This window comes from Cariama cristata, unplaced genomic scaffold (assembly GCF_000690535.1).
Source record: "Cariama cristata isolate BGI_N322 unplaced genomic scaffold, ASM69053v1 scaffold6557, whole genome shotgun sequence".
NCBI classification, from domain to species: Eukaryota; Metazoa; Chordata; class Aves; order Cariamiformes; family Cariamidae; genus Cariama; species Cariama cristata.
In genome coordinates this window covers 12,895-32,573 of record NW_009628259.1, presented here as the reverse complement: position 1 = coordinate 32,573, position 19,679 = coordinate 12,895, and the positions used below count along the sequence as shown (strand labels likewise).

The 19,679-nt window shown below is 39.9% G+C and overlaps 1 protein-coding gene across 1 annotated transcript in view; it reads left to right on the top strand.

The window, feature by feature from the left end:
* Nucleotides 1-19,679, top strand: part of CAMK4 (calcium/calmodulin-dependent protein kinase IV) — a gene marked incomplete at both ends in the record, with an annotated part of 52,820 nt that overhangs the window by 22,701 nt on the left and 10,440 nt on the right. The window contains one exon of the mRNA XM_009704732.1: nt 18,039-18,129. Within this exon, the coding sequence (XP_009703034.1) occupies nt 18,039-18,129 (91 nt within the window). The remainder of the gene's footprint in view (nt 1-18,038; nt 18,130-19,679) is intronic.

The window sequence follows — 19,679 nt, the reverse complement described above, 5'->3', positions numbered from 1 at the left end:
CGTGGCTTTCAGGGTTAGTAGATTTCTTACTGGGAGATCTGAACCTGATTTCAACTATGGGAGAACTCCAATCCCAGATACCATTGCAGGCACCCATATTCAAGGTCAAATAGTTCCAAATGGAACAAATTTTCCTGATCACTCAGCTAAACCTTATCTTTACACATATCCCCTGATAAATTAAAATACTGCATCCAACCTATCTTTTTTCCTTGACAAAATGAGTATTTTCATGTTCTCCAAAAATCCCTGCTTGTTCTTCAATCCAGAAAAGTCTCAATATATAAGTTAGATGTTACAGTAGATGGTAGCACAGCCATCAGCCTGTTTTGGCATCTGGTCTAACAAGAGCCTTGTTCAGCAGCACCTCTCTCCGTGGGAGTTCCTCCCCTGCTACATCCAAGGACTGCATTTGTCTGTTGCAAAAATGGCATCACACTGGGAGTTCATCTTGTACATCTAGGATGTACTACTAGAACATCTTGTGGTGTATAAATGCACCTAAGCCTCTCTACTTCTCTTGCATTTCCAGCCGATGACTCCCCATCTGTGTGCTCGGCAACATTATACAGATGTCTAGTAACAGGAATGATTACTACCCTTGAGAGAAGTTGATATTCTGCAGACCTCAGTGGACCTGCCAGTGCTGAATGCTGTTCATCTCTAGCAGTCACATGAATCTGTTTATTTTTGCTGTGCGAAAAAAATGGCAGAGCTGTGCTTCACAGGATGTGCTGTCAGGATGCTGAAAGATGCATAAAGGTGGATGGGAGCTGGTGCTTAATACAGATCTTGGCCAGAGTATCTGGGTAACAGAAGCAGTGCAAGAGGGTGTGAGAGACCTAAGCAGAAGGGGGTGAACAGGCTAAACCAAAGAGTCAGTGTGATAGTAGAGAAGAGAGGCAGGCCCCCAAATGGGCAAGAAAATACAAATAGCTTGACTATTTAGCCCTGTGGGATGAAGAAAAGGAGAGAGAAGGAAAAACGGTACCTGGAAATTTTTTTTTTTAAAAGCGGCAGTAGAAGCAAAGATGGATTATCGGGAATCTGTTAGCAGAATTATGAGGGCTAAGTTGAGGAATGTCAATTATCCAAATTTGAAAACATAAGCAAAAGAACGTACATAAGCTGGAGACCTTGTTATAGACAAGACTGTGCAGGAGCTCAGCCTCATAGTCTGCAGTGCTATCTTTGGTGTTTGCCAAATGTCTGAGTGAAACATATGTTTGCCAGTTTTCTCTGAGCCTCACAGATTGAAGGACATCATTTTTGGCAGTAACTTTCCGTTTTATCACTTCCTCAAAGCTTTGAGATCTCTCTGCTCCACAATCCCCCTTGAACTGGAGCTAGCAGCCCCTTAAATAATTCCCCTTTGACATGTTGTTAATAGCCTTGCAGCCTGAGCTGTTCTTGCCTGACAAAAGACATTCCTCATCTGAAATTCTTCCAGTGCAGCACTGAGCAGACAGGAAAGTCGTTTCTGCGTGCTTGTTTGTAGCACTTTGTGTACTGCTGCCTTGACTGAGCAGAGACTGTCTCTCAGTAGGATGCTCACCCTGGCAAGCACTGAATTGAGATCAATACTTAAATAAGGATGCAGTTGTCATTTCCACTTCATCGGTGGAACAGAATCCTCTTAGCTCGTAGTTTCTCTTTTGGTCTTCCTACTTCCAGCCTGAGTGTCCTTCTCCAGTCCCACTGCACAAGTGCTTGCAGCCTGCCCTTACCTGAGAAATAGGATTGGATGCATGGGGTGACATTTCCCATGCATCTAATCCTATTTCTGCTAAGCAGCACAACCCACAGAACCCACTAGAAACTGCAACTAACAATCATTCAAAAATCTATGGTATAAAAGGGAGACAGAAGAATACCCAACATACTCTAAAAGAAGTCTTTAAAGTGGAAAAATGGAAAATTCTGATTCCTAGACCTACGAAATATGTGCTATAAATACATGACCTAACTTCTACCTTAAAGGCAGATTTCCCTTTGTGGATAACAGAGCTGCAGCAACATCTCAACATCCGGAGTGCAACACTCTGCCTCCTGTCTTTATGTGCTGTTTTGCACTCCCTGGTGCCCTCATCTCTTCCCCATCTTGTTATCCCTTTGCAGCCATCACTAGGTGCCCTGGTAATGCCCAGTGCAGGGGGAGCAATGAGGGACAGAGCAGGCAGGCAACAAGGCTGCGGCGGGCAGGGGAGCAGAGGCACCACAGGGAGGAGGAGGAGGAAGAGAAGGAGGATAGGCAGCTGGGCTCAATCAGGTCACCACTTCCTGAGCTCCCAAGGAAAGGGTTTGGGCACCTGGCTGTCTACATCACTGCAATGCTGTACCTGCCCAGCACTGACCTCCTGAGATTGTTGTGTGGTTTTCCCTGGAGACCTCTTTGAGAGAGATGATCTGGCTGAGTTTGATAATTCACACAAACTCTCCTGAAGGAAGATGAAGGAGTTTCTCTCGCAGGGTCACAAACCCAGGCAACACGTATCCCCTTAGCTCTCTGCTGTAGTCGCTGCCCTTACAGGAGCCGTATCATATAGTCTTCTTTGTAACTGTACTGAGAATCACCTTAGAAGCAGTTCATGATTTGACTTCCCCACATTTCTTGGAAGATTGCCCTGAATACTTGTGACTTTCACAGCGAGGAGCCTTTTTCTCATTTCTAGCCTAAATATATTCATAGCTAGTTTCTGGTTGGTTTTTTGTGCCAAGAATCCCTTAGCTTCAACCCCTTCCTTTCACCCTGCTGGGTGTTTACTGTGATGTAGTTATAGACAGCAGTCAAATCCTCCTTCAGACTCTTACTTTGCATTGCTGAACAAGGCAAGTTTGGCATCGTCTCATCACACAGGAGCCTCTCCATTCCCCCATTGATCCCTGGTTCTCCAGAAGAGGTTTCCCCACACCAAATACTTTCCTCTACCTCCTGGGAGTACTTGACCTGCTTTGCCCTTGAATTAAATCTCCTGCCCATTTTGCATTTCTCCTGTTCATCTCCGTTTCCTTCAGTGCAGCCATCAGCTAAGCCAGTAATTGATCTGGAGTAATATCAGATACCTTACTGAAATCCAGACATATTCATGTCTGTGATTGTTGCATGAAGTTTAGATGACCAAAACCTCTGAAGATGAGCATTTTTTTGCTCTGTAAATAGCCCATTGGTACAGTGTTTAATTTTCCTTCAGCATCAGTGTTTACATTCACATCTGCTGTTGTGCCCAGTGCAGTTGTGGTTTGACAATAAGAGGTTCATCTGAGGTAGGAGTGGTAACCCAAGTTCTGAAATATGTTAAAATTAACTTTGATTTATCTTCCGTTGGCACTTTTTAGTCTAGCAAATCTGTTCAACCATAACCTGCAAAGGCTAAAGGGGGATTGGTCTCCTTTTGCTTATTTATACCATACAAAACAATGAAAGGCTTTGAATTTTTAATTGTGTGTTACTTCATCATATTTCACATTCGTAATTCAGGTCATAGCAAGCAAGAAACCTCTATGATTAGAAACACCCATAAATGATGGCATTATAAAGAGTGAGGTGGAGAAAGCTAGGGCATTAAGAGGGGACAATTTTTGATCAGACTCTTCATAGTTCTTCAGTCAGGTTGTTTTCTCACTCTGATCGATAGCAATTTAGCTGTTTACTTGAATAAGGCCAAAATAGCTTGTTCCTGTTAACACTGATTTAATTTTAGATTCAGAGATGTGAGACAAAAAGTTTTTCATGTCAGTTGACATTCTTGTTTCTCATCATATACTTTGATTTTATTTACTGATATTTTGAGTAAAAGAATTTTTATAAACAAGATTTTAATACCATCATTCCCTCAATTTGGAAGTTACTCTGTAATAAATACATTTTATATCTAATACTGATTGCCAGACTAATCAATAAAAATCAAACTGTGGACCAGACAGATTCCTAATTATCCTGTGACTATTTTTCAGTCCGGGAATAAATGTAACCCTGACCCTGATCTTTAAGTCTCTTGTACATGATATAAAAAGCACAATCCTAAATTAAAATGAAAAAAAAATATTCCCACCCTATCTCTGTTCCTCAGAGGGCAGTGATGATATGCAACTGAGTGATGGTCATTGCATTTAATTCCACAGTTTTGAAACAGAAGGCTTCCACTCTCTCTGACTGTAGGCTGATCAAGGCTACAGAGATATTTGAATTATGACGGTGGTGTGGTACAAAAACCAAAACTAGCATGCACACTTCGATTTCTTTGAAGATAACAGAAACATTTACACTAATTTCATAAGATTCATTGCAGTTTGTCACGTGTGGCTGATGTTTTTTCTAGCTTTTAGTCCTACCTGAAAATTGCTATTAACCAGTGGCCCATAAGACATACGCCTGAACTGGCTCCTCTGCCATCAGCAGCTTTTTTGAGTACAGAACGTGAGGCAGACACTGGAGGTGGTGGCATGTTTGTAGTCATATTTTGTCACTGCTCACTGCAGAAAGCTCTCAGTTTGTTGCAAGTTATTGTCGTTCTCCTACAGAAGTAGTCCTCAGGGTTGCGTTTTGGAAAAGGTTGATTTGTTTGCATTGGGAATACAATCTGTCCACAAAGTCAAGTTAAAATACTAAGGTTTTCTTCTCAGTTCCATAGTTGTCAGTTTTGGTAGAATATGTTACCTAGCACAACAGTTTTGTTCTGGTCAAATATCTTTACAAGGTTTTTCTGAACTGTGGGAAGAATATGGCACAGTAACTGAGAAGCAGAAAATTAATTTTTATAGGTTCTTTTGGACATTATAATAGCATTATAATAGTAAAATTTGGAATTAAATGAAGATAGATCCATGTAGAAACTAGGAAAAATATGTGTGGAAACAAGATTCTGAAAATTTTCCATTGGTAAAAATAGAATTCTAAATGAAATCTCTTACTGTATCTTCCAGTATTAGTGGCTACCATACAGGAGGATATTTGTAGCCTTCTGTACATTAGACGTCAATAATATAGTGAGTTTTAAAAATCATCAGTGTTGTATAAAGTTCTGGACTAGAGCTCCAAATCCACAGGGAGATTTCTTTGTTAGAAATTAAACATCCCACTTTGATCTGTTGCTGATCTTTCTAGAAACAGAGGAGCTGATAGCAAATTCAGGTTACAATTTGGCATTTCTCCGAGTGGCACATGATATTTCAGAATTCCAGTCGTTCAAAAAACAAACCTTGGGTGCCTTGATAAAGTTGTCAAGTTTCCCAGCAGAATATGAATTGTTCTTTTGCATTCAAGAGCCTGCACAAACCATGTAATATTCCTTTCCAGAAAACTCATAATTATATTAGTATGCAATCTGAGATCGCTTTTCAAAGGAAGCAGTCACCTACATAACAGAGATATCCACAGCCTAATCATCCTGACCTCCTCCTCTTTCTAGTGGATGAGAATTTTTTAACTCCTTCCAGTTATGTTCTTGAAGGTATAGCTCATTTTTGTGGTTTCAGTTTCTTTAAATACATGATTTCTTCACAAATATTGCTGGTACCTTGTCACGTACAACAAAAGTGTTTGTTCTCAATGTCATCACCTGGAGACAAATTCAGGCTTGGAAACATAGAATGGAAATGTATCTTACAAAATCTACCTGGTTTGGAGATGCTGAATAACTGCAGATTTTTTTTTTTTTTTTTTTTAATTCAGATGAAGAGGTGACTGAGTGACCATGGTAGAGCTACAGTAGACTTCTCTTCTGGTTTAGAGTGCAAATTTTGTGTTGCAAAAGCATGAAAGGGTGGGATAGTTGGCAGATCTAGCCTGCAAGGCATACCTCGAGTGAGGAGGTTCCTGAGGGATGGTGGTGCTGCCAGAAACTATATATTGTTTTCCTTCCTCACTTTAGAATAGGAGAGGTACATGTGTCACGGTGCTGTGAAGCTGGGATCAGCCCAAGTTTGCTACACCAATGCCATGGTTTAATGTAATGGCACCTGGAAGACTGAGTGGACCTTTGTATCACACGTGGTGAGGGCTCACCTCTAGCGAATGAATAAATGGAAACACTTCTGTGCATGTAGACCTTGAGGGCTGTGCAGTTTAGAACTATGTTTTGTAAAAAGTCTGTAACAAAAGTAAAAAAAGAAATTCTTCCTTTTTTTTTTTTAATATATGGTCTAGGCAGTCCCTTCTTAAATGTAAAATCAATATTAGGCTTACCAAGTGATGCTATGTAGACCAAGCTTCACAATTCAAGGAAAGCAGTATAATTAACCCAAAACAACATTTGTGTGTTATTTATGCATAAATAGGAATCCAAATGCAGAAATGTAAGTATTCGTTGGATACAATGATGTGTTCAAAATGAGAGAGTTTTTATAAGCATAGTTCAGGAAGAGAGTTTCACAGATGGACAAGAGAAATGTCATCCTCCTTCATTGGTTTATTACCCTGAAATCTCACCTTCAAAACAAGTGTAAGTCTGACCCTACCAAAACACATGTGTGAGGCTCTCTGTGCCCTGCTGTGATCATGTGCATCCTTGATGCAAAATTCCAGCAATGTGGTCTTACTAGCACCACTACTTTATTTGTGAGATCTCTGTGGATGCTAGTAAATTAGCTGAGGTCACTCTCTGTCAGCAATGCCAAGTGGCTTGCAACAGCCAATATCCATACCATTAAATTGTGCCAGCCTTCAAAACACAGTGGCCAGTTTCAGATTGCCTGATGGGCATAATCTTTGGCTTGACTAACTAGTTGTTTTGATCAGTGCTAATTTACCCAGGACTGTTCTTAAAATTTGAACAGTGTAGACAATTGAGTTTTAGCACCCAGGAGCATTCCTTGGCATGGGTTAAATTACTAGTGTAACTGTACTGTACAGGCAGAACAGCATCACCTTATTCTTCAAAAGCAAGTAGTATAGACTCTAACCTACCCATTTAAGAGTTACATTATTTTATGAAATATCCCTCTTAAAAAAGGAGATAAATTAATCAAAAGCTATGAAATGTAGTGCTTTGATTAGAATATAAAAAATTAAATTATTGCAAGAAAACTAAAATATGTTGATGTAGAATGAACAGATATGCACCATTGGCTATTTAGGGTATTATATTATGGCCTTGTTACAGATATGCTAGAGCTATAGTTAGCAAGTCTCTGTGGTTAGTGAAACCTAACACTGCCAGGAATAGTTTTCCATCAGCTGAATAGGTCTCTGATGCTGGAATTTATTGGGACCTGAGCTAGCAGCAGGTATCATTGACAGCAGCTTTAGATCTATTCTAGGTTCTGTCTTTCATTTGTATCTTTTTCATTTTCTAATGGCAAAACCAAAGACATTAATGGCTTGCAAAAACATTGCTTCCTTGTTGGTAACCCGCTCAGAATACAGAATCTACTTCTTTTTTAGATTTGCTAGAATGACAGTGATGTTGCTGAAGTTTGTATTCTATACGGGGATGACAGATTGATAAAATAGCTTCCGCAGGTTTATGCCATTGGCTTAAAGGAAGAAACCTGATTTTGCTTTTAAATTTGCTATAGTGACATTGATTTGCAAAGGCACATATAGTGGATTTATGAAGCTTCTGAGGTTTTTTTTTAGTTTAGTCTTAAAATAATTACATCTCTAACACTTTTCCAATATTTTTCATATTTTGAAGTTGATTAAAAACTCTTGCTTATTATGGATATTTTTCTTTCTATTTGTTTATAACGTCACTGTGGTCAATAAAGTAAAAAATGCTAAAGATGGGAAGTGAGTAGAACAAAGTGGTAGCAACGTAATGTGCATGTAATGCTTTTTGCCTTCAGACCACTGTGCAAACAATAAAACCTCGGGACGCTTTGGAGGGTTGTAAGAGCTACTGTAAGTGAAGTGAGTTGAGCAGAGAGACTCTGTGAGTTGTGCAAAACTACAGAGGAAATGGGTGCTGGTACCAAGGGCAGGACTGCTAGGTTTTGGCTTTTGTTTTAGGGAGGGGCCTGTCTGGGGGGGGGGGGTTTAGCTCTCCTTTTTTGTTTTTTTTTTTTTTCAACTTCTCCTTGTGGAGGGGAAAAAACACCTGTGCTGCACCCCAGCAGCTCTGACAGATCAAGTCGCGTATGTTAGGTAAGTTCTGCCCACTGCAATTTTGTGGCATTACCCTGCATCTAATATCATGGTTCGTCTGAATTTCATCACAAATTACTGATTTTTCCCAAAAGAACTTACATCCTTCACCTTTTCATTACGCAACTGGACAGAAGACAGGGATGTGGCAGGTGCCCTGGTAGGTGTGGAGACTGCAGGGGGAAGGTTCCCCTACGCGAGAGGTCTGGGCAATTGCAGGAAGAGGAACAATATCATTCTCTTCTGCATCATGGACATGCAGAAAAAGAAAGTTTAAGCAGAGTGGCTGTATGAGGAACATGGTTAATGTATGTTAGTTTTCACTGAATTCAGATAGTCTGCAAGTGGGCAGCCCTTCTGGATGGTTTTAAGAAGCTGCCGCTATAGCAGAGCTCTTCTGCCTACTCTGATGCTATGGCCTACTTACAGTTTAAGAGGAGAATTTCATGCCACTGCAAACAGTTAGCTCTCTGCACAAAGCCCGCTCATTTGGGATTTGTGTGGGAAACTGTGTGTGTTATCCTCTCCTACATATGTCTGATTGTACAGAAATGACTGGACATGATTTGCTGTGATCATACCTGGTATAATATTGTCACCCTTAAGGCTGCTTCACTTTTCTAAAAGCAGGGATATTCAAGAGATAGAACTGTTTCCAAATGTAAAAGAAAATAATTGTGGAGATTGCACTTAAAACTTTATATAACCTAACTGATTAATTTAGAACTTCCCTTCAGAGCAGTCTTATAACTTTGAATATAGTAGACCAGCAAAGAAAATAAACAGGTTTGGATTTATGCATCTATGCTGATGCATTTCTTCATACTTTTTTATAATACAGATTTATTATCTGAAATAATAAAGCAAATTAGTGGTGTTAATACATACTTATACAAAGTACAAAGGCAAATATTTTTTGTTCTACTGAAACAATATTCTGTTAAATGAGTTTAACTAAACTAATTGAAGTTTCATGAAAATGTTTAGAAGTCATTGTATCAAGTAGCAGACATAATGACATACTCTAATTTTCCAGAGCAATCCGTAAAAGCAAGACAAGTGCAAAGATTAGGCTTTCTGCAAGATATTTGGAGAAGCTTTCATTATTTGGTGCTTTTCTAAGACTCCATTTTTTTGTTATCCAGATGCAGAAATCCAAAACTTGCTGAAATACATCCAGAAAAGAAATCAATAGGGGTTTTTGTCTTCTGGCATGATAAAATGGTCTTCTGTTCATTTGGACCTAAAGCCAATGTGACTGCAGTAAGGAAATGGTGGCAGAGGAAATATTATGCTGTGTATATAACTTGATTTCACATTTTTATTACTGTAACCTTATTGATTCCTGTGGAGCTGGGTTCTGACACTATAACTGACAGTGTCTTTTTTTTAAAGCTTTTTAAGCAAGAATTCTCAGATACACTTCTGCAACACTTCTCAAAATAATCCCTGTGTTTCCAAAATAATTTCAATTATTTTTTTCTATTTTGTAAAAAAAAAAAATCTAGCCGTAAATAAATTGTTTATACTGTGAGCAACCAACCAACTCAGATAAATACACTTTTCCATAATCAGCAGAAATCAAACTACCCAGCTCCCAAAGCTGAAGCATACAGGATTTCACGTCCTGTTTTGCATTCCAAGTTATGTGCTGCCTGAGGGATAAATGAAAGCACAGAAACAGGCCACTCATAGTAACCATGTCACTGTGCTTTTAAATAAAGCCTGAATCAGTTGAAGTAGTGGAATTTTATGTGGACCTCAGTGGGGACAGCACTGTTGCAACAACAGATTATTACGTACCCCCATTCCCCTTTTGCACTTGTCACTCAGACATCTAAAACACAATTTACGTGTCACGAGTTTTAAAGATGTGGAACCTGAGGTGCAGAGGAGCTGCATCGTTTGCTCTAGGACAAGAGTACAGTAGCTTCAGGTCACATATGATATCCTCGTATCAGTCTGTAATCTTTGTGCAATTATTGGACGTGTGAATTATAAATTGGCTGATACGTGCAGAAGATTATAACAGAGCATAGGTGCTCACTATGAAATTTTAGATTTCTCTTGACTCCGCCAAGCTGCATGTGTCTTGTTTCTGAAAGTCTACACCAATGTGGAGTGTATGACTAAGTGTACATTCTGACTGATGCATGTTTGTTTCTCTGTAAGATCTGTGCTGAATGATTGTTTCAGATACAAATTATATGGAGGCTGGCTTTGCCATTCTATATATATATAAGGTGAGCTCACTCACCTTCCTAGGAATACAAAATAGGCATGCATATTTTTTTCTTTGTCCTTCTTGTTAGATTATTGAAAGTTTATTCAAAATTTTTCTTAACTGCTTCAGAAACTTTATCAATTAACCACATCTCTATCGAAGAGTATATAGCTGTAATGTAACTAAATTACTGTGCGGCAGCTTTCATTATGCAATGACACACTTTTGTAAGGGTTTTTGTAAGGGCTACAGAACGAGCTTAATTACAAGTCTAGACATTCCTGAAAAAGGAGGAAAAAACATGCTCTTTTCAGTTTCTTAAGGATGTTGTGGCTACATTTATAGCTGAAGTTGTCCAGTACTGAATTGGTATGTATGGCTTTGGTTCTCCCTTCAGGACCGTACAGGCTTGATTTTGTAATAAATTCAACATGCAAATCCTAAATATATTCTGCGGAGTAACAAAACTGGTAGAAATTTTCCTTTTGAAAGCATGAGTTTTCAAACATGAAAACATGAATCTGATATTCATGAATGTGGCAGTCATACTATAGGCATCCTGGACAGAAATTTGTATAATGAAACCACTGCCCCAGCCACATCAGACCACAGGTTTCTCCCCATTACTAAACCAATGCACACAGAAAACCGTCGTCTTATCTGGGGAGAAAAAGGAGCACTAGGTCCTTGATCCAGAGCTTCTCCATGGCAGTGGCTGTTCAGCACTAATCTGAGAGGTAGTGTGTGCTACCCTACAAAGCAGCACTGCCTGAGAGGGCAGGTGTGAACTGCGTGTGATCAAGAGGTGCAGGTGAAGCTCGTTAACCATCTCTTTGATCATCTAATGCAACTTTACCAGAGAGCTGGGTTCATATGCGGCAGGAGGGCCTGTAGGCCAGACCAAGGGGTAGTGAACAGGACAGGTTCACAGAGGAGTTAGGGCATGTGCACAACAGTAACCATGAGGACACTCACTGCTGCCAGAGCTGTCTCTGCTGTACGGTGGCTGTTCCTTGCAACACTGGAGATGATGTCCAGAGTAGGCATCCAGTTGACATCAAAATCTCCTGGTTAATGAGGAGATATCAGGAAACCCAAAGGCTGTGCAGCTCACAGTCACTCTGACAAGTGGCAGCAAAGGTATTTTAGGACTTTTCCCTCACTTCCTGACAGAGGGGAACTTGCAACACCGCCAGCAGTGGCCCTATGCCTGCCAGAGGGAGTGCAGGACCCTGAGAGCACAGCAATGTGGTCAGGGCTCCGCTGGTTTCTTCAGTCCACTTGAACGAAGGTCAGTGCTCAGGGACGGCACACTTTGGATTTCAACACAGGCACGAAGTATACAGAAAGCAGAAAACAGGTCAGTTTGTTTAAGCCTCAGTTGAATGAATAGCAGCAGTTTGAAGGCTAAAGTCAGAGAGGCCAGTGCAGAAAATGAGATGCATCTAGCATGAGGTAGGAAGTGCAGCAAAATCAGTCAGCCTCAGAAGAAGAAACGCAGGTGAAGGAGACCTATTGAAAGATGTCTAGCAGAAGGCAGCAGTGGTTTTGTCTTTTTTTTTTTTTTTTCCCACTGTTTTCAGTAAAAGTTCAGCTATAAGTACATGCCTAGCACAATTAACAGCAGTGACTGAGCAGTAAAATGTGAACCTGGAATAAGAATAGGCTAAGTCAGAGGGTATTCAAATCGTTTAGGTCTTTTTTAATTGGTTGCACCCAGTGACCTTCATAGTATGATCTTTAAAGAGCAAGCTTTTTAAGGCTGAAACTTTTTTTAAGGTAACATTTTTAAGATAGCTTTTTAACAGGTGGTGTTTCTGATGGAGGCTGGGCAGAGAAGCAGATGTCTGTAGTGCTCACTTCAAGAGGAAGAAGGAAGGAATTATAGACCAATTGCCTTAACTCCACTGCCCAGAAAAAATCTGCAGTAAATAACGAACCAAAGAAATATGAGGCACTTGGGAGATAACAAAGCAGGGAGGTCATCACCAAGGGAAGTTTTTGTCAAGATCAAGTCATGCCAATGACTTTAGATTTTTTCTAAAGCAGGGTAAGAGGCATTGTGATAGTAGGAGAGGAACAGAGGGTATCGTACGTACTTGACATGAGTAAAGCTTTAGGCGCTTGTCTCACCTGGCAGTCTCACAATAAATTAGGGAAATGTGGTCACGATGATGTGATTTTAAGCTGAATGGAGACTGGTTGTCTATTCTGAGAGAATGTCTATCAGTGTATCTAAAGATCAAGAGTGGAGGTTCATGAAAAATGTTCTCTGCTCTGCTTTTTTAGTGTTCTTGTTGACAACCTCGTATGATGGAATAGAGACTACACTTACGAAAATTTTGGACAACGTAAAATTGTGGAAAACTGCAAGTATTTTGGAGAGTAGGGTTATAAATAAAGTAACTTTGGTAAAATTCAGTGTCCTTTCTGTACTGTCAAGGACAAAATTGTACATGAACTTGAATAGTCAACAGTAAAAACATGGGAGCGGGAATGAAACAGAAAGGACCTGAAGGCTACACTGGATCAAAAGGCAAACGGGAGTGGGATGTGTTGCAAAAAAGGCAAATAGATTTATGAATACATCCTGTAAGATTTGTCAGGCCACAACTGGAATACATTTTTGCTTTTTCAGCACATTGATACGAGTCAATACAACCTGAAGGAGAGCAACAAGAATGATCACAGGTCTATAAAAGATGGTCAGTAAGACTGAGCAAACTGAAGTCCTGTGTGCATGGTAACAAATACTCAAAAGGCTGTGGCAAAAAAGGGAATAATTTGCTTTCTGCTTCTATGGTATATAAGAAACAAAGTAATGGGCTTCGTCTGTCCCTGTCAAGATCCAGGAAATTCACCGGGAAGTACTGACAGTCAAGATAGCACAGCTCTGTAATAAATTGCTTGGGGAAATTGTGGAGTGTCTAATATCAGAAGTTCTTAAGCAAAAATTAGACAAATAACTGTTGTAGATGTAGCAAGGAACATAGAAAGGAGTAGATGATTCAGGCTGATTTCAGCCCTTCTTTTCTACAGTTCTGTGTAATAGATACCATAAATAAAATAAAGGAAAAAGGCCAGCGTTTTAAGCAGTCTTCATTTGTCCTTTTGTCATAAAATCTTTCACATTAGATGGGAACCTGAATTATTAAAGGATAAAACAAAAAGCAGAAGGAACTCTCAAACAGCAATTAGAAAGAAGCTTAAGAAAAAAATAGACAGAAAAAAAATCTTTGTGCTGCAGTTGCAATTAGAGTCACAGCAATTGTTTAGTCATGAGTTGCTGTTATATACGACAGGAATAAAGGCCAAGTTGAAGGCTGCCTTTATTTTAACCAGTAAGTCTTTCAGAAAAGGGTCTGTATATTATTCCCACCTAATATCATGCTGAGTCTGTCCTTAACGTTTGTCAAAGGGTAGTAAGACTATCATAGTCAATTTTGCTAGAAAACGTTTGTCCCAGGTTATCTGAGATGCTCTACAATAATAACGCAGTACTTGACTGTGTGCCTGAAGCACAGCTGATTCACCCGCCTGGCCTACTTACATCTCATTGGCAAAAGCAATTGAAAATGAAGTGTGATCATAGGATGCAGAAATATGTTTTTTCACTATTTATTTTATTTCATTTGCATGTAAATTCACTAATTTTATACAGACTGCTCAGGGTCTCTAGTGTTTCCATTTTACTCTTTCTTGTTCATTCTCTTTCGCTAAATGGAATAGCCATATGTTCCTTAAAATCAGTATACTGTCCCTATTTATAGCACCTGCCTTGATGTGGTGTTCAAAAAAAACCAGAGGAGAAAGCATAATTTCTGTTCCCCATATCGTTGGCCAGCTGCTAGAGTGAAACTGCCATGCATGGAGAGGGCTTCTTCCACAAGGTCTTCTTCAAAGGGCCTTGCTATCAGATCCTGTGGAGGCCTCTCTTCCATCTACATCTCATCAGGCCAGACAAAGTGCTGTTACTGTACAAGTAAATCTTACATTTTGGTGCACAGATGTTACACAACATAACTAGAGCTGAACATATCCATGTAATGTTGCCATGGAAATACAGAATTTTGATGTAAATTTAAATTTTCTATATTCACCTTATTTCACTAACACAAATTAGCAAAGCTGCAATCAGAGAACTGCCATGCTTTATTCTCTTTTAGTGGGTGGCATTGTCTACTGAAAATCAGAAGAAAGTGAAAACAGGAGATTTTAGCTACTACAAGAGTATCATGTCACGATCACATTTTATGTGCATGCTATGTTAAACTGTTGTGCAGCACTGTGCATCTGAAACCTCGTCATCCATCCATAGAATTCAAATGTTTTTCAAGTCTTATCCATACCTTATAGGTGGGGAAAGTGATGTAATTGAGCAGTAGTAGATTGTACAGTGAGTCAGTACGCTGCTCTGGCTTGATACCTGAGCCCCGATCTTCACTTTTAATCGCATCATGTAGTTATTAAGAGACCTGGCATGTAAATAGTAGAGCACAGACTATCTGTTTTACAATGAGAATACACAATGCCCAAAACTGTACTCCAAACTGGGAGAGTCTTTAAACGTATGCTGCAGAGGCATTGCCTGCAAAGGAACATGACGCTTATTAAAATCAATATGTGAGAAAGTGAAGAGCAATCAAAATAGAGCATATATAAATTGAAATAAGTGTTATACAAAGTGGATTATGCTAATTTAAGTAAATCTGTTTCTAAATCAAGATAGTTTAACTCAGAATACTTTTCATGTATATACAAGACAATGTAGTTACCAAGTAGTCTTCAGTACCAGGAGCTATTATGCTGTATGGGGAGCAGAGCTGTTGGGACTGATGAAAATTTGCAAACAAGTCCCAGGGTATTTACCAAGTAAGAGAGCAATGCTGAAAATGGGCACAGTCTTGGAAGGTCCCATTCATAGCAGGCTGTGGAGCAGGAGATGCAGTCAGTGAATGACAGGTGGCTCAGGCTGGAGGACAGGAGGTCGCTGCATGTACTGGAGACCTTTAGTAACAAGGCTGTTTGGAGGCACGTACCTTTTACATAAGTCCAACCAGCGATCTCTCCCCTCAGAGGGCTGGGGATCCATGAGGCTAGCTGCTACTTTTGTGTGGTTGAAGAGTGGGATTTCTGCATCAGTGAAAACACTGGAGCTTTTTTTGTCTGTTTTGGCCTTTTGTCTGTTAGTTCACAACAAAACTATTATCCTTATTGGCCAACCTCAACAAAATTTGTCAGGAGGCTAGATCTCAAAGATATGAGATGCCAACAGTAGGTCTGTTAAACCCATGAGCTGGCAGCTTGAGGCAGCCCCAGCTGCATGCATGGCTGGTCTGAGCACCACAGGTATCATCAAGTCAAGCAAGTGAAACAGCGGGAGAGAGACAACAGAGCAGCAGGGACTGAGCTCAGGGATTGTAGCAACCGTGATGGGGTCTATGTGGACCTCAGGGAGAGATCAGAGGAGGTACTATGGGTGGGCAGGAGTTCTGGGCTAGGATGCTGGGGACTTGAGGGGAGGTGTGGTGGGGAGAGTAGGAGTAGCTTGCATGTTATGAAGAGGGGACAGGAGAGAGCTCAAACTATAGCAGTGGCAGTCTTTGAAAGATGTGACTTAAGTTCTTGAGGCAATTTACGTTTGTTGAGCATCCCTGTCCTGCGAGTTTTCTGCAAATGGTGGGCTGGGTGGAGGAGTGAAACTTTCCTACATGGGGTCTTAAGAGTTTGTAATAAAAAAAGAGTTCACACTGCAAGTTCAATACAAATGTGTTAAAAAGTCAGTTAGTCATGAGGTGCAAGCATGGTTAGCTGATGTTGTCGGTTATGGTTCTTGCTATGTCTGAGAAGGAGCCCTGCGAGCCAGTCTGACTTCACGACTGAGGAAAAGTTGAACAGCTTCTCCCAGAGTTTTAGCGAATTCCCCTCCCACAAAAATGCGATTCTGGGAAGAGAAGAAAGTGTCAATGTTTTCCACCTCACACTATGAAAAGTTTTTAAGATTATGGGTGTGTGTGAAAAAGGACCTGTTAAAACATGGCAGACTTGACTGGAACATTTCGCTGCACAGATTTGGTCAAAGATTTTTCGTACAAAGGAATCAGAAGTGTCTGCTTTCCACAGAGTGATCGTGAAATGTCTGATCCTTCTCACTCCTACAGAGTCAGCTAAACTGATTTGCAGCACAGGAAGACAGATCAGTTCAGACATCTTTTTCTGTCCACTCCACCTTGATTGCACTCCCTCTGTGCTGCTATTACCTATGTGTGTCAAACACATCAGTGCTATGCTGTGGGAGCATTTTTGCTACAGTTATCTCTTCAAGGGCAGATGAAGATATATTTTTATCCAGAGTGGACATGATTGTGTGCAGACGTGACCACATTAAATGATGTAGCAGCGTGCAGTCCATCAGTTTCCATATATTATTGCCTGGTTTTACCTTGGATAACTGATTAGCTGTCTCATTGTAGAAAACACAACTGGGACAAGCACTTAGATTTCAGTGAAGTAAAGTAGATGAGAGTCTTTGGCTGATCTCCACAAGGCACATCATCACAAATACTGCCACTTTAGGATTCTAGAGAAAGTCAACAAAAAACATTTATTGCACTGTGAGAAACACACACTTGAAAAGCACTCAGTGTCACTAAAACAATGCCTAAGGAAAGAGCAATGTATTCTTACTTAATGTTATTTAGTCACTGGCAAGTTATACAAACTAAAATTCCAATGCGATACACAGTCAAGAATTCAGCTGTCATGCTAACTCAAGTGCACACTGTGGCTGTGCTTTGAAAATGAAAATTCAGCCATTTGTCTTTTGCTGCATAACAGTGCACACACACTGGTTTTTTTTTAATAATGAAAACACAGCTGAAAGAGATGCTACTAAAATGTAGACCAGGAAACTTTAAATAGGATAATGTGATTCTACCCTTAAACATCTTTCTTCCAAGGCCTCAGAGGTTTCTGCTGAATGTTTTATCAACAAGAAATACAGAATTTGTTTTGCTAGTTTATCTTTTTTTGTCTATCACTGTATTATATTTTTTCCATGTCTATCTATAGCAGTGTAAGAGGCAGCCATATATTCCAGAAATTCTTTTTTCCATTAGTGTAAGGCAGCAACAGCATCTTTAAACGAATTCAGTGGTGAGTGGGTTCACATGTACTGCATGTGCTTCTGCAAGACAGATGGATTTTTGAGACTCTGTAATTGGGTGATTTTAAAACCCTTGAGAAGCCTGCTCCAGGGACCTCAAGGATCTTATAGTTGGCCCAGGACACATACTGCATCCTTTGAACTCAAAGATGTCTATTTAATAGTATAATAGTTGTATGACTATCTTCTTATCTCTCAGAATGTTATAATGTGCAGAAAGTACCTTCCCCTGAGCCAGACTTTGGTATCTCAACATCTATTCCTAGAAGCTACCACTGTATTTAAAAAGCCAATAATACTTTCTGAGATGTTTTTCTTCTCAAGTGGACGTGATGCTATCTTTGCCTTCCCAAATGTTAGTTTCCTATTCAGATTACAATATGCATCCCAGGATCCTGTGCTGAGCAGGTTTGCAGAAAAAAAGCTGCTGAAAATTAGTTGTGACTCTGTGTCACACACGTGGCAGATTATTAATCTGCTGCTATAGATTATTAGGAAGATGTTGGCTCATGCTTGACCATAACATTTTACTCTCACTTAAATGTTTTGTCTTTTTCTTTTTCTAGTACCTGCATGCGAATGGGATTGTCCATCGTGACTTGAAGCCAGAAAATCTACTCTATGCAACGCCAGCACCAGATGCACCACTAAAAATCGGTAAGCAGCATTAAATGTATGCTTCCCTAATTCCTTTGTACCAGTAATATGTGCTAACTGATCTTTACCGTATATATGTGTCACCAGCACTTTATTCAAAGCTAATGCTTATACTCAAATGAACAGCATGTTACTTCTTCGGCAGTACAGCTATGCATGGTGTTTTTAAAACCAATACAAAACTAGATGCTTGCTTAGAGAATTTATAGCCAAAATTGTGCAGAACATGACAGAGAATAAAGTGCTCAGGAGGAACAAGAAGGATCATGAGATCAGAGTACAACTGTGTGCACCATTTCTGTTCCCCTTTTATTGTTAAACTAGTATTTTAAGAGGAAAGATTCATTTGCACGAAAGTACAAATGTGCAGATCAGCCGTAGAAAGCAAACTGAGCAAGACTGATGTCTGTTTTGAAGACAGATTTGAGGGATAAGAAGTGATCTTCACAAAGTGCGTAGGGAAGCTATCTGAAGCACAGTCAGCACTACCAGGGAGCTGAGGAGGGACAGGGTGAGACCAGACTCTCCTGGACAGGGGTGTATTATGCCAGTTCTGTTGGGGATGGCGGGTGCTTGCAAAGGGCATGACCTCCAAAAATGCTGCTTGTGCCCAGTTTTTGCTTGAGCAAAGAGAAGGTCTGTGCAACACTCCTGAGCTGTAGGTAACCAGTTTGGAAATCCCACCTCATGCTCCCTTACTGGGAAGCATGGGAGCATGCAAGGAGTGAGAGTTGCCACGTTCATCAGACCAGTATTCATCATGGGTTTCAGGACCCAGATTTCCACAAACTAGTCTCAAGCAATGTAATATAAATTTCTAGGAAAGTCTTGCATCTCAGGATGATGGTATCTTAATTTACATTTTATCCTAGTTCTTATCTTTCCTGGAAAGTCTCTGAACAGCTGTAACATGATAGCTTAATGCAGCACCCAGTGGCCTTGGTTTGACAGCTACAGTGGTGTAGGTGCTTCTGAAGCATTTTCTTTAATGCTGTGATTCTTCATCTTCTGGTTAAGATTATTGCCTTGTTTAAATTGAGATCTGATTTACAATGAGTGGCAGAGTTTATAAAAGTAAAGTATGTTTCTGTTTAGATAAGTAACAACATATAAATGATAACCATTTAGGGACACATGAACCCTAACTATGCATTTCTAGAATAAAATATGAACTATTTTTATACTGATCTTGAGTCAAAACATTCCCTTTAATCTTCACTGTAGCAAAACAAAAATACTTTTATTTAAGGCCAGATTGTCGTCACCTAAATTGGAATTTGAAGAAGCTCAGTTTATTCTCAGTGAAAACTTAACAGTTGTGAAGACTTCAGTTTTTATGTCTTTTAAAAAATGAGTCATTCAAGACAATGTGTAACATCATGAAGGCTTTTGCTGTTTGAGTAGTAATTCAGGGTGGAAACACTGCAAAAAGGATGATCGGTACTTCTCCTGGCACAACCTCTGTTCCCCTGGAAGCCCTCTATCAAAATACTGCTAGGATTTTGTCTTGCAGGAACTGCGTACTCTGACCTTATCCAAGAAATCACTAA